Below are 16,076 nucleotides of genomic sequence, written 5' to 3'. Positions count from 1 at the left end.
ACATACAAAAAGATTTAAATTTGTTTCACACATATTTATATATATAAGTTCATTCATTACAATTATTATCTATTAAAACAATGTTAAATGTTAAAAGGTGAAAGAAACTTCAATGATTGAAAAAAAAAGACTGACTTACAAAGAGTTTTGTTTTTAGTGGTACAGCTTTTTCTATTGTTTATCTATTTTAGGCGTAATTGATATTTCAATTATTGGTAGGTGACGGGGATGTTGTTTACCTTAAAATTGAAAGTTCTTATAAACGTTTTTGTTGGTTTGGTATAAAACAAAAACTGCCTTTTTCTGAATTATATAGCTTTTTTGTTCCTTGGGATTACAAATGTTTTATTCATTATTTGTTTTTGTGATTATACTGATTTCATAAAGGCACATAGTTTTTTTTTTACATTTATCGTATCTCTTTAGGTTCACCTTTAATACTTTTAATAGCAAAACAAATTTTGGATATTATCATAAAAATCCGGGATAAGCTAATAAATGTATTTTGGTTTAATTTGAGGTGTTGGAAACAAGGTTACTAATTTTTTTCAAAACATATAATATTAAACTTCCAAATTTTTTTTTTTTTTTTTAGTTAAAATTTGGAGATTAATTAAATTAAAATAAATATTTAGTTCAACTATTTTTCTAATATTACACATACTGATCAACCACATAACATGCAAAAGGTAAGTGAATTTTCATTAAAGGCCATCAGAGTTCTTTATTTGGTCGATAAAAGTAAATTCAATTGATTTTACTTTTTCAAGTCACTGTGGCGTATATGTACTATTTTCTTCTTTTTCAAAAAATTAAAAGATTAATAAAAGAATTCCATCAATGGTAGAATGAAATAAGTTGATCTTTGTTGATCCATATTTCTAACCATTGAAATAAAAGATATTTTGGTTCATGCGACATTTTTCAAATAAATGCTAAGCTGTGTTTTAGTACTTTGGAAACTATGACAATTTCTTTCTAGGTTCCTAGTAGATACCAATCAACGGATGTGGGAGAAGGGGGTTTGATTTCGTGTAAAAAAATCTAGATTCCAATCAAAACCACTATAGGTACGACATTGAAGGAATCCAAAAATAAAGATAAAAGAAAAGAAAACCTCGTTTTGTGCGGTTGTGCGTCCATCTGTACTTACGCATTTTCTGAGGGTGAACGTCTAGTAGAACGTGTCACTCCCACACAGATACCTTACATTTTTAATAATTTTAAATTTAACGACTAGAGAATAATTTTTATCAAAAAAAAACAAAACCTACTTCCATGGATCAAAACTATAGCTAGAACTGAACGAAATTAAATTGCAGGCACCAGCTATCCAATGCAAAAAGAATTATCAAAATTGGTTAACTCAGTCCAAAGTTACAAACACAAAAACACACAACAAAAATACAGACGATTTTGGAATTTGCTTCTGCTAATAAAACGTCTCACTTCCCGTGTTAGCAATACTTTAAACAAGCTGATGAAAATTTTCATTTTCCACAAAAAATCTATTATTTTTGGTCTTCAAATGCAATATCCATTTTGCCACGAGAAATCAGTGGGTTGAATTTGAACTTGAAAAATATATAAATGTACGTTAACGTAAAGTAAATTCTAGTAAATTCATCATCGACTCATCGTCAATAATATAAATGCTAATGAATGGTCAATAAAGGTTAACTGGTTTAATTGGATATGGAAACAGATACAGCCATATATTTTTTTCCAATGACAAACAATATTCCACATACGCCACAGTGACCGTTTAAGTTTAAATAAAAAAAAAATGCTGGCCAAATTCAGAAACTAGTTAGCCTCTATATTCAGTTGGTTGTAGTTGGTCATTTGGGATGCAAACCTCTCAAAGAAGTTTTGGGAAAGCACAAATTACCTTTTCCTATGAAAATAGAATTTTTTATGAAAACTTAGATATTAAAGTGCTCTCAAAACAATTTAAATTAGTTGAAAGAAATCGTCCTTTGTAAAATTTTACTCAAAGCCACTGGTATCAGTTGCCTCCTATGATTTTGATTTTTAAAAACCGAAGAGCTGATTGAGCTAAGCCAGTTTTCAGCTAGCTAATACTGATTTTTAAAAATATAGTGGTCTCTTTTTCAAGTAAATGATTATAATTCTCAGAAATATACTCCAAAATTCACAAAAAAAAAAGTTGAAAATTAATGTTACCGGAAGCATAACATAAACCCAAACAAAAAAAATCAGCAAAACCAAAACACATAACAAAGAAAAAACAAAACAACAATTTATAAAATTAAAACTATATTTATCAATATTATTATTTATTGCATTGCTTTTTAAATATAATATATATAATTAGAAAATGGAAAATTAAAACATAAAACATAAAGAAAATAAAAAAAAAAAAAAAAACAAAACTCAAATTTTGATACATTTATATTTTTTTTTTTGCATTTTTTTTTAAGTTGTAAAATATTACAAAATATTCTATTAACTAAAATGAAAATAATAATTGTATATATATCTTTATATATAAAATAAAAAAAAAACATGTAAATAAAAATAAATATTTACTAATTGTTCAAAATAATAATAACTAAATTATTTAATTTAAAAAAAAAAAACACATCGCCATTAATTTCCTTTTTAAGGCTATGGACGAAATTCTGATTTCACAATAAACTATAAGTAAATGGTTTTAAAAATAAGGAAAATTATATAATTAAAGCAAATATATATTTTTTTAAACCAATCGTGGGAGAGATACTTTAAACCTATTTTAATTATATTTTTTGTATTATAATTAAGTATATATCATTTTTTATGTTTGCTATTTTGTTTTTTTTTTCATAAATCATTTGCACAGTTTAGTTTAAGTTTAAAAAAAAATGTTTTTTTATAATTATCACTGGAATTAATTGGGTTTGTTTTATTTATTTTATTTTTTTTTTTAATTTAAATTCCCTTGGAACATGTAAAGCTGCTTCTTTATATTGGCTTATACATTTTAAGTTTCTTTTTTTAATAATTTTATAGTATTTTAGTGTTTTACAGTCATGCATGTTTGTTTTTATTGTTTTTTTTTACGTCTTTAGGTTTAGAAACAATAAACGGAAATTTGGCGATTTAATGAATGATTTTTTTTTTTTCTTTTTTTAAATATAAAACTAATTTACTTTAATTTATGTTTTTTTTTTGTAATTGTTCAATTTTAGGCACGTTAATTTTGTTTTGCATGCAATTTTCAATTCCATATGAAAAAAAAATATAATATATAATAATGAAGGTGGACCATAATGGTGACGAAGACATCGGCACTGCGGCGGCGGCGGCGGGATTTAATTTTATGCATGATACCTCAAAGGTTTCTTGAGTTTTTGTCAATGTTCTCCGCGTAAAAGTTCCATGAGTAAATTGAAATCACCACCGTCACGAGATTTTATAGTTAACATCTCTTTACCCAACTGAAATTAAAAAAAAAAATTAATTAGAAATTTTGAAAAAAAGTAAAATGTATTTTTGTTAAGGAAAACCTTTATCAAATATTCAAAATATTTTCAAAGCATTTTGTGAAAAAATGAAAAATTTAAATCCTACGTAGTCTTAAAAAAGAAATGCGGTTCTCATGAAAGTAAAATAGTACACAGAAAATGATCAACGGCTCTTTGACGGCTTCACAAAAGACGGCTCGACTTGCCATTAATTTTTTTGAGCAACGCGAGCAGGTAGTAAACTTACAAAGCAGACAAAAAAAATCAACTAATGACATTTTTATTATTGGAAGAAAATAAAAGAGATTAACAGGTATTGTTTGGCATTGATATATCAATTTAAGAATTTGCCATGTTATTGCAGTTTTCAATATACTATATATGCTAAATTTTATCAATACGATATTTAAAATGCTTCTATGTACAACCTTTTTTCATGAAATCGGAAGAGGCATTTATAAAAGTCAGAAACCAAGAAAACAGGGGTCGAACTACGGCATACGTTCGTTAACGTATGGTTGCTATGCGTCCTTATTTGTTTCTACTTATTAAATAGAGAGAGCAATAGTCAAAACGTTAACGTATGATCGTAATCGTGTGCCGTAATTCGACCCCAGTTCTAGGTTATGTATCGATGAAAAGGATTTTAATCAAAATCTATAAATCCTTTTCTTTTAGAAAAGTAAATTTTTTTAATTTAGGTATATTATGTTAAAAGAACCGTTAATTTTGGTCCTAAAAAAATTTCAACATCGTTTATTTAGGTGTATTCCTAAAATACTTAAATACCAAGATTGAAGGATATCGCTTCAGTTATTTGAACTGTAACTCAGGATAGAGATGAACAAAGTTTAGAGACCCACTTTTTTGGATCCTCCATAATCGTAATGTAATATCTAATTGTTATCTCGAGTTAGATTTTTTTTTTAGAATTCTAAACTTGCTCTTAGAACATATGTAAATACGAGTATATCGCAAGTAAAATATTTGTTTTCTTCCCGTCTAGTGACTAAAAACATTCAAGGTGTCTTACTTTCGTGTCCAAAAACGTTGCTTTATTGGATGAAATAAAAAAAGCAAGATCAGAAAATCCTACTCTACTGTTCCATGAAAAAACATTCAACAAGCAAGAAGTCGGAACAGACATTTTCTAGTTTAACACTCAAAACAGCTGCATTAAATATCTCAAATGCGTTGATTACCTGACACGTTCTCTGCAATTCTGGAATCCTTAATAGTAATTCACCAAATTTCGATGGCATTTCAGGATAAAAGGCTAACGTATAAGCTTGTAGAGATTGTAATGCTTTCTCTTGACACTCACGTACTTTGACCGGTTCAGTCAATTCAGATGTATCTGCAAGAGAAAAACTTATTTAATTTTTAATTTTTAAGAAAATTATAAATTTTAAATTTACCTGATTGAAGTAAAACGATTACTTTCATGGCAACATATTCATACCGATCGACTCGTAAACGTCGTAAATGGTCTGTCAGATTGAGCATCCGTTCAATGCACGACTGAGATGCAAAAACAGAAAGAAAATTGAAAATATTTTAAATTTTTTTTTGTTTAGTTTTTTTTTAATTTACCCGACACCAGTTCTTATTTGGTAAAAATAACTTATAACTTAAAAAAAAAAATGATTTATAAAAATTATATTCAAAAGTCTGTACATATGGGGGCAGTGGCGTAGATAGGGGGGGATCAGGGCGATATATCCCCCCCCCCCCCATTGGGATCGACAATTGTATAACCAGTCATGAACAAATAAGTTGAAGAAAAGCACTCTGAAAAAAACGCACTCTAAAAAAAACGCTATGGATTTCCAATTCTTGATTGGCTTAAAGGTTATAAATATGGTTTACCAACTCTCGTTGCCACTAAGTCGGTATTTCAAAGAGTAAATTTAGACTTGGTCCAAGCTATGGAGCTTGCCAAAGATTTAAGGGATCAACTAAAAATTAAACGGGCAGAAGACGACTCATTTTCGAAAGTGTTTGTAGATGCGAAAAAATATCTGAAGTCCTTGACATAGGCGTTAAACATAAGAGAATAGTGAAGCGACAAAATAATACTTCGAACCCTTCGGTTCAAAGTACAGAAAAGAATATTTTCGTGTTACTATTTTTAATCTTTTTCTCGATTTCTATGTAATGGGCCTTGGAGAAAAATGTACAAACCATGAAAACATACTAGAAGGGTCTTCGGTTCTTTCTAATAATTCTTCGTCTGAAATAGACAAAGCAGCTAAAGAATTTAATGAAATTGTTGAGTTTTACAAAACATTTGGCTGCAGGACCATCTTCTATTCTTCCACAGAGAAAACTAGACCACATAAAATAGAACAAACACAATAAGATTTCCTTATGGTTTTCATCTAAGAAGGAAATATTATTTAAGCAATCGGGTTTATCTTATTGTTTTAAAATATGCACTTGTAGGGTTTTGTCGGGGATCGAACTGAAGACCTTAACTCTCCAGGCGCACATCTACCACCTATACCAACTCACTATAGAAATATTGGTAACAATTTTTGTTCTAGTGCCAAGTTGAATAATTTAAAATTATGAAATTTTTATTAAAATTACATATAAAAAGATTTTCTCCATGAAAATAATATATAATGATTAATTGTTGATTTTAATAAAGTTTCTTCATAAAACAGTTCAATAAGAAAATCTGTTAGTTTTTAGGTGGTCTGGTCTGGTCATATTTTTCTCTGTGTGAAGAATTAAAAACTCAAAAAAGATATTTGATCAGAAGGAATAATACTTCCTTTATGAACTCATTGAAAGCGCTCGATAGCTGCCCCGAAAAAAGTTTTCCTAGTTTACATATTTTATTAAAGATATTAGCTTCACTGCTGGTTTCAACGTTAACTACCGAAAGAACTTTCTTTGTATTGTTTTAATAAAAACAATACAAAAAAGCATTATTAAAACTTTAAAAAAATTTTGCGAACTAGATCTATCCCCCCCCCCCCCCCCCTTAGCTAAAAGCTATCTACGCCACTGTATGGGGGGACATCTAATATGTTTGAAGCAGACAAGTTTTTTAGTAAAGTCACCGGTTCTTGAACACAAGACCATTTTACATTTGTTCTGTTTTACGAAGCGAACAAAACCTAGAGCTTTTCAAATTTAACCGATCACCCTTACATTTTTACTAGTCTTGTAATGAAATGGCATTTCTATTATGACCCATCATTTTTTGTGCACAAGTTTTTTCTATGAAAATTATTATTCTTGGGTAACAAAACAAGTTACATCACTTTGTAAGCAAAATCGATTTATTATTTCGAAAGACGTACATATTTATCGGAAACGAATCTCGAAGTTAGTTTTTGAATACTGAAAAATTTAATGGAAAAAAATAACAGGAGATCAGATATAGAGTTACATTGCATCACAAATTAAGAACGCCACTTAAATAGACACTTAATTGAATGATTCGAAAAAATACCATTTATATACACTAGCGGAAAAAATAAGGGATCAAAAATAAATCAAAATTGTTTTGAGATTTTTCAAGTGACTGTATTTCTTTTAAAAAAGTAGCAATGGAATTTTAAAAAATGGATTCAAGTAACGTGTTCCGCTCAATTCTTTTCTTAAACGCTCTCGTCCATGTAATTATACCTCATGCTCAAAGCAAACTGTCACTAATTCGTTACATATTTTAGAGCGCATTTCAGAAAAAAGCATATAATCTTATTTCTCTAGAGATTTTTGAGTCATGGCTGCTTCAAATCATGTAATAGGCTTTATGGCTTGACTAGGTACATGGAATGGAGATTTAGGATTCTTGCCAGTGACTTTTTTATGAGCAGTCAGTGGCCAATATGTTATGATTGCTTTATAATTTACAAACCCTTAACATTTATCCAACAACTTCAAAATGACAGTACCAAAATCTAGCAAGATTTAGATAGGAACGGTTATTCGGATTGCCGATCATATTAATACATGGAATTTCAACAGTACCTTCTTGTCTTTTCTAACAAAGATAAACTTGTAATTTTTAATAATAGATTTTAAAAGAGCTGTTTGAATCCAAAGTAAAAAATAAGATGGACTATGCTAAATAAGAAAATATTAAGTATTCTAATTTATAAATCTACAAGTGATTAGAATTCGTATTATCGAAGAAATACGCAGATTTTTGAATCTAAGTAATTCTTTAAATTAAATAATTTACACTACATCATACGTGTTGTATGACAGAGATTATTTTTAGAAAATGTTTCTATCACAATTTTATTCTTAGATAACTTAAAAATTCCAATGCTAAATGCTAAATCGTGACTAAATGACTTGAAATTAATTCACAAAACAAATACCATACCAAATCCATAAGCTCAACTTAAAAAGTCAATAAACTATGCAAAGTTCAACAAAACAAAATAAAATAAAAAAACTATTTGTAACTAATAAATAAATTTAAATACAAAAAAAAAAGGAAAAAAAATCCACTCCTAATTATTTTGCTTACCTGCAAACCATTCGACTTAGCTTGAGCCAAATTTATCGATTTGCCTTGTGAGATTTTGATCTCGCCTGGTGAATCAATCGATCGGAAGCAACATGAAAACAATAAAAGTTCACACCATGAATTGATAAGCAGGCATATTTGATCATCAATCTGAAAGAAGAAACACAAATAATGGAATCGAAATTCAAATTCAAATTCAAATTCCAAAAAAAAAAAACTTACAGAAATATTTTTAAAAAGCGGCAAACTCTTGCACCATTTGACAATCTTATACAATCGATGGTCAGCAACTGTGCACAGGTTGGCTATTAAGTCGGGATTTGCATTCTCTCCATTCGATGAGAGACCAGCGCTGGCCAGCAGCGGATTGGAGGCAATATTGTTGCCAGGAGGCGGCGCTGCCGCCGATGTCGATGATGATGATGATGACGTCGACGAAGATGAACACGACGCCGACAACGGTTGATTCAGTCGTGCCAACTCAGTTGCATTGTATTGCCACAGATGTTCTACGTTCATTATCTCCTGCAGCAGGGTGGGGATTTCGTGACTTGTGGAACGTTGATAGTTACTACTTCCGGGTGTTGGGGTCGATGTTCCACCCGTGCTGCTGTCTGGTTGTTCTGTTTTGATGACAAAGCCATTAACTCCCATCCGAGAGGAGCCACTTTGTTGTTGTTGGTGTTGTTGTGTTTGCTGCTGCTGTTGTTGATTGGATTGGTCATTGTTCAGCAATGGACTGAGCATTGAATTGGGCAGCGTATACGAACACTGGTATGTCGAACGTCCACCACGAGTTCGATCTTCTCGAATGGCCTCGAGTTTCATGCCTTTTTGCAGGCACTTATCGAAACGACATGCTGGGCATTTCTTGCGCGTCGAGATGGTCACCGGACATGGTCCACCTCGCACGCACACATAGTTCTTACGATTCTGCACGGTTCTCTTGAAGAAACCCTTGCAGGATTCACACGAGAATATGCCATAATGGAAGCCAGAGATCTTGTCGCCACAAATGGGACACGGCGAATTGATTAGCTGCTGTCGCGAAATGCCAGCCGATGGGATGGCCTCACTGTCGAAAAGCAGCTCCTCGGTCTTGAGCCCGGGCGGAGTTGTGCCATTCACTGAGATTGATGTGGTTGAGGCTGCGGCCAGCGCAGATGCTGCCGCTGCTACTACAGCGGCTTGTGATAGATTCTGAGGATCCGAAGAGGAGCAACTGGCAGCGCTGCTGCCACTATCCGAGATACTCGGACGATATAAAACGGAATGATGAAGAGAGCCGCCACTATAGTTGCCATACATATTGTGGCGGCCGGCAATGGGCGAGTGGGTTGGACTGAATTCCGAGCTGTAGGAGTAACAACTACTGTGCGATGCATCGCTGTTATTGCGACTCAGTGAGGGTGTGTAAGTGGCGTGTCGGGATGTGAGTGGCGATTCACTTGGTGAACTGTGCGTGTACGCGGAATGAATGGCAGAATCGGGGCTAGGATTGGCAGGCAACAAATTGGCTGTTGTCTTGGAACGTGCAAGCAATGGCGAGTTACTGGTGCCGGTGGGGTCGGCCAGAAGTCCTGGCTCATACTTAAGGTTAATAGGATCACTCTGTGGCTTTTTGCTGATGTAGTGCGATGAGTTTATCTCAAGACAAATTTGATCGAGCATAGGTTTGCGATCTGGATCGTTTTTGATCACGGTTACAGGCGCGTGAGGGAAAGTTTTGTCACAGCTTGTCGAATTTTCAGTGTCCATCGGATCGGGGTCGGTATCGGAAAGTTCGCCCTCCCATGACATTGGCCTTGGGCCATTCTTCACAGCTTGACTGACCGATCTTCGATTAACTTTCAAGTTCTCAATGTGCGACAGTTCAGTCTCCGAGTCAGAATCCTCACGTTTACTAACCGGAATCCGGATGGATCCATTGCCTTGATTGTAATAGGCTGTTGTGACCATAGACGATGGATGTAGCGTCCGTAAAGGACTGCTGTTATTGCTACAATTGCGATCTTCTTCGCATTTGATGTTAGTCACTGAGACATTGTTGCGAATGATAGATGATGATGATGATGTTGTAGTTGTTGGTGATTGTTGGACACCAACAATGTTTGTGATAGTGCTGCCGTGGGCAGCATTATATGCCGATGGTTCGCTTTTAATTGATGATGACATGGTTTTATTGTGTTTTTTCGTTTTATATTTGTTAGAGTTGAGTTGTGTTGTTTGTGATGGGCGTATATGTGCGTATGTGTTTTTGTTTTTTTTTTTTTGTTGCAAAAATCTTCTGCAATTTGATGAGAAACGTGTTCTAGGAGCCAGGTGCTACTAGAACATCGTATCTTGTAAAATAGTCAGTCGTACGTCAATCGCCATTTCTGAAAAGGAAGACAAAAATATTGTTATTTTTTTGCTGGAGATTTACAAGTTAAAATTATAAAACGAAGAAAAATAAACGTGCAGATGCTAACAAGCATTGTTAAGAAATGCGGTCATCTATGCGTACTCAAAAGTATTATTTTTTTTTTTAATCGAATGGGGTTTTAAATTAGATGATTAATTTCTTTGAAACCATGACCTTGAAAAGTTTTAGTCTGGTGCACGGTTTGCGGCTTGTGATGTTGTTCTAGCCCATAGATTGAAGCACGCACATGAACCTAACGCATTAGAAAATTATCCTGTTCAAATGGACAATGTTTTCGTGTTGTTTATGTATGTGAAACATTTATGAAAAATGCTAAAAATCAGGAGCTCTAAACTTTTTTTCTGAAAAATCAGATTTTCTAAGATTTTTCATTCTTTTTAATAAGCGTTATATAAAGCCCACAAAAAGGACTTGGACTGGGCATTAAATATAGTGTTTTTTTGTTTGGCTTAGGGAAAGTATTGAGAGAAATGTACTTACTAATGCCATAAACATCTTAATCAATCTCATTTGGGACAAAAAAAAATAAACTCTATATTTATTATATTTGAGGCGTTTAGAATCATGGGTAAAGCACATTTGAAACCTGTGCATTATACACAACTTTGACAAAATAACAGACACAAATAATTTGAGAGTCACTGTGGCGTATGCGTAACCTTTTTTTGAAAAATAATTTTCAAAGTCAACATTTTTAAAGAGAAGTAAACAAATTCGAATAATGTTATTTGTTTTTAAACGAAACAGGATGCAAAAATGCAAAAATGTTTTGCTGTTTTTGAATATCTTTTAAACGTAGGGTGGAAAAACGACGATTTTTGGTATACGTATAGAACTCGAGGTGGACAAACGACAGAAATTTGAAATTTTGGAGATTTTTTGGAACTTTGAAATTTTCAGTACAAATTTTGTTTTTTGAATATCTTTTAAACTTAGGGTGGACAAACAACGATTTTTAGTATACGTAGAATTCGAGGTGGACAAATGACAGAAATTTGAAATTTTGAAAAAAGTCAATTTTTGGAGATTTTTTGGGACTTTGAAATTTTCAGTACAAATTTTGTTTTTTGAATATCTTTTAAACGTAGGGTGGACAAACGACGATTTTTGGTATGGGTATATAAATTTTTGGAGATTTTTTGGAACTTTTCAGTACAATTTTTTTTTTTTGAATATCTCCTAAACGTAGGGTGGACAAACGATGATTTTTTGTTTGTATACATTTCTCAAGGTAGACAAATGATTGCCGTTTGAATTTTTGAAAAATAATAATTTTTGAGGACTTTTTAATTTTCAGTAGAGGTACACTGTGGTGTATGCGTACTTTTTTGAGAGTTGCTATAAAAAAAATTCTTTTTGGAATATCTCCTAAACAGAGGTTGGACAAACGATGATTTTTGGTATACGTAAAGATACGTAAAGAACTCGAGGTGGACAAACGACAGCAGTTTGAATTTTTGATAAAAATTGATTTTTGGGCATTTTAGGGGAATTTCAATTTTTCAGTGCAAAATTTGTTTTTGGAATTGCTCCTAAACGGGGGGTGGAAAAACGATAAAATTTGGTATGTATATAGAACTCAAGATGGACAAACGATTGCAGTTGGTTTTATTCTTCTATCTCAAAATTTGAGCGTTTTAGACAGTTTTTCATTTTTCAGACTTCCTATAAAAAAAAAAAGAATTTGCTCTAAAATTTTTTTGAAGGGTGGACAAACGAAAATTTTGGGTGGACAAACATGGACAAACGGTGGACAAACGAATTAGACAAATTTGGTTCAAAAATTTTGAGGTCGCAGTTCTGGCTTCACGGAGCTATTGTTTTGAACCCTGAATTGGTAACATTTTTCTCTTTTATGCGGTTATATTACATCGTTTTCGATTTATTTCACTCAGAGATATCGTATAAATAAATGCTTTTGATTCGCAATAAAATCATTCAATCTCAGCTCTTTAAACTCATTTCTCAAATGCAACACTACCTCTCAGACTGTGTAATCAGTGGCATAAACTAAAATACAAAAATATACACAACGTTATGTTTGTGCGACCGATATGACGACGACGATAGTGTCAATAACCCAGGCATGCAATCAAATAAACTCAGAGCTCCAGCATCGGCTTCTTCTCTATACACATTCGACCCCCCACACACAACCATTTTTCGTCGTTTTTACTCTCAAAAAATATACACAACCACCATAATAAAAATGTATCCCCCATTCCACTACTCATCTCTGTCAATCACCCCTGACTTTGTGTAAACACACAAAATAAAAAAAAAATATACAACCAACCCCCTCTCACAGTATATACACCCCACCGCATTTACTGGTCCCTATGTTTGTTTCATTGAACCGAAACTATATTTCCCAACTATTTTCCCAAACATTCGAAAAAAAGGTAGAGGAAACAAAGAGAGAGAGAGAGGAAAAGACATGGGGGCATCCACCACCGGCACCGGAATAAAATTTTATCCAAAAATAAAACTCATCTCTATGTACCTAACACCTAGCTCCATCTGTCGAAATAAAACCAAACAGACAAACTGTTTCTTTTTTCGAATTGTGACCTTTTGGTCTCTTGGTGAATCTGAAAAAAATGAATTTCGTCAGTTCACCCAATCGAAAAGTCATCGAGTTTCTCAGAGTCCAGCAGAGCATCTGAAGAAAAAAAAAAAAAAAAAAGAGCATCGCACTCGTGCATTGTCACTTAATTCTGAGCGCGTCACGTGATCAAAAAAACCAAAGGACGACCTTCAGGCAATGATTGAGTTTGTTCTCAAACGACCTTGCTCGTGCGTCGTCATTTCGTCACATTTGATGATGTATGTTTGTATTTGTGTTGGAAATTCGTATATACTGCACACATTTATGTGATGCGATACACAATACTAATACAAATCAACCCTGATGCTATCTTCAAAAAAAAACAACCACTATAAAACAACAACAATAAATATGTATAAGAATTTTTCGACAGAAAGAGATGACTCTATGTGTTTTATAAATTTGTATCTTTGTGTTGGTTTTGTAAAATCAAACAACAAAAATATAACAAACACAATGGGAGAAAGAGTTCTATATGGCACATAGACAGAATAGAGAAGAAGGTAAAGGTTGTTTGATTTCATGTTTTTTTTTTTTTTGTCTTTTCTTTATTTTTTTAAAATAAATGAACCGATTTGATAGGAAATCAACAAAATAGAAAAACAAAAAAACCAATGAAATAAAAATTGAATTTCTTAGAAAGAAGAGTGCAAGATACTGGCAAAACAAACAAAAAAAAAACACGAATTAGAAGCTGCAGAGGAACAAACAAGTTAACCTTAGCAAAACGCCTTCGTTGTCGAAGTTTTTCGTCTTTTCGTCTTGGTCTTTTGTTGTCGTTATTCGTCACCCCTTCGTTAATGAATGAGGAGGACGATGATGATGATGCTGAAGGTGGAAGATGATGGCGATTCCAGTTCTCAGTTAGGGATTAATATGTCTTTGTTACCTATTTGGTATTTTCTTCTGTTTTTTTTTTTTTTTTGTAATTTTCAGTGTGTGGGATGTCAAGAAAGAATACAAAGAAGTTCCTACCAAGAATAGTACGTATGGAGGACTTAAAGTGGAGGAGTCAAATTAGCCATTTAAAAATTAGACTACTCAGGTACTTGAACCTTTGTCCAAAGAACAAATTAAATGACAACATCATTCGAGGGAGAATTTCATAAAAAATTTTGATCTTGCAAGTGTGATTAAAAAAAAATTCTTAATGCAACAAATAAAAACGGCACATCAAACAAACCTAACTTAATTTTACATCGCTGAATGCACTCATTCAAGTTTAATATTAGCTGCGTTCCTTTGGAAATATTTATCTACTGCTTAGTACTTAAAACTACTTTGAACTACTTTTGCTATAGTGAAAAAGTAGTTCAAAGCAGCTTTAAGTACTAAGCAGTAGATAAATATTTCCAAAGGAACGCAGCTATTGTTTGATAATCTATAAAAATGAAAGAACTGTCAAAAAAGTAAAGGCCTTACCACAATGGCTACTTATTGCAAAATTAAAAATCGTCTGAAATTTTTTTAGTTGAATGTTCGTCATGGTAAACCTGCATCCACACATCACTTGCATTCAAATTTGCTGACAGGTGTAAATTTTTCAACGATTTCGTTTGTTTTCATAGAATCTGTCAAATTACTTGTTCTTTACCTGCTGGCTTTACCTGCTAGCTTCTTTTTTGCCATTTTATTTTTCGAAGTATAAATGCTCAGATTTTTTTTTTAATGATACCAAGCAGCCATAAAAGAATAAACATGATCATTCTTTTCCAGTTTGTATGACAAGAGCATTTGACAGTTGTTGTCATAATTACTGTCAGATTTCCACTTGGGTGAATGGGGCATTAAAAAAAAAGTTACAACTTGCTTGTAAAAACTTGCAAATGTGGCATCTGGGTAAAAGAAAACATCAGCTTAGAGGAAATACATTGACTTAATATATATGGACTGCTAGAAGCATATTCAGGTTGGTTCCACTTGTTTCTTCGCGATACTAGCGCCCTAAAAAAAAGCGGAGAATAAGTGCAACATTTTTGACGAAGTGCGAAAGGAACAAATATAGAAAAACAGAGAAAGCACTACCTTTTAACGACAGATGTCATTGACTAAAAGTTTCCTCTTTTCGCCGTCTAAGGTTATACCGCTAGTAGAGCTAGAAAGATGTGGAATCATTTTTTTTCAATTTTTGTATGGAAAAGTCAAACGACTAGCAGTCCATATATAGTAGGTCAATGAGGAAATACAGTAATGAACGCATTCAGGTAAATTGTTTTTTTTTTAAGCAAAAATACACTATAAGTTTGATTTAAGTTAATCTGATTTGTCAATGTGAATTTCACACGTTACCCCGAATAATTGAAATCTAATTAGGTTTTGTTATTTGAATAATTAGTGCAGAAAATTATTAAAAAAAAAAAAAAAAAAATTTCACATCAAATTCATATTTTTAAACGTAAAATAGTGAGTGTCAATGTGTGCAGAACTGTGATGGACATGATAAAAACTAAGTACGAACTAATGATAATATGCCTTATCAGGAAACCAACGTCCAATAATTATTAACCGGTTTTTCCTACAAAGAAAAATGGGTGGAACTGAAACCTTTGAATTTTATGACATCTGTCAAAAATCTATCAATACAAAAATTGTCATGATTAAAATAGTCTCAAGTGTCATTCTCATTAGTATGTATCTAGTGTAACTGTCATTAATATGTCATCAATTGAAAATAATGTCACTTGTCGGAATTAAATAAAACGAGCACTTTTCAATCGAGGGCTGAGTTTATATATAAACAAAAAAAAATTAAAAAAATGCATAAATCAAACAAATTTACTTTCAAAAAAACATATACATATGTAATTCTGCATGTCGATTTGTAAAATTTAAATACTAATTCTTTTAATGTCACTTGTTGAATTCAATCACGATTTCAAATTAAAAAAAAAAAAGAGTTAAAAAAAAACTCGATTGTCATAAAACATTAAAGTGACATTTTGTTGCTAATACCAACAATCATGTTCTAACGTGTTTGTATTTGTGTATATCTCAATTTTATGTTTAAAATATACAATATCTTGTTTATAATTTACTATATTATATGCTCACACGTCGCGTCAGCCAAACCAAGAACCG

At 32.3% G+C, this 16,076-nt stretch overlaps 1 protein-coding gene across 2 annotated transcripts in view; it reads right to left on the bottom strand.

The window, feature by feature from the left end:
- Positions 1 to 3,046: 3,046 nt before the first annotated feature.
- Positions 3,047 to 16,076, bottom strand: part of LOC129919066 (nuclear hormone receptor FTZ-F1 beta) — a 36,742-nt gene continuing 23,712 nt past the window's right edge. For both annotated transcript variants that reach the window (XM_055999889.1, XM_055999890.1), the window contains exons 2-6: positions 8,188 to 10,343; positions 7,966 to 8,115; positions 4,889 to 4,991; positions 4,673 to 4,827; positions 3,047 to 3,443 (exon numbers count right to left, since the gene is read on the bottom strand). In XM_055999889.1, the coding sequence (XP_055855864.1) occupies positions 3,360 to 3,443; positions 4,673 to 4,827; positions 4,889 to 4,991; positions 7,966 to 8,115; positions 8,188 to 10,140 (2,445 nt within the window). In that variant the 5' untranslated portion in view covers positions 10,141 to 10,343 and the 3' untranslated portion in view covers positions 3,047 to 3,359. The remainder of the gene's footprint in view (positions 3,444 to 4,672; positions 4,828 to 4,888; positions 4,992 to 7,965; positions 8,116 to 8,187; positions 10,344 to 16,076) is intronic.

This window comes from Episyrphus balteatus, chromosome 4, assembly GCF_945859705.1.
Source record: "Episyrphus balteatus chromosome 4, idEpiBalt1.1, whole genome shotgun sequence".
In the NCBI taxonomy this organism is placed as follows: domain Eukaryota; kingdom Metazoa; phylum Arthropoda; class Insecta; order Diptera; family Syrphidae; genus Episyrphus; species Episyrphus balteatus.
This window is presented reverse-complemented; position numbering and strand designations above follow the sequence as displayed.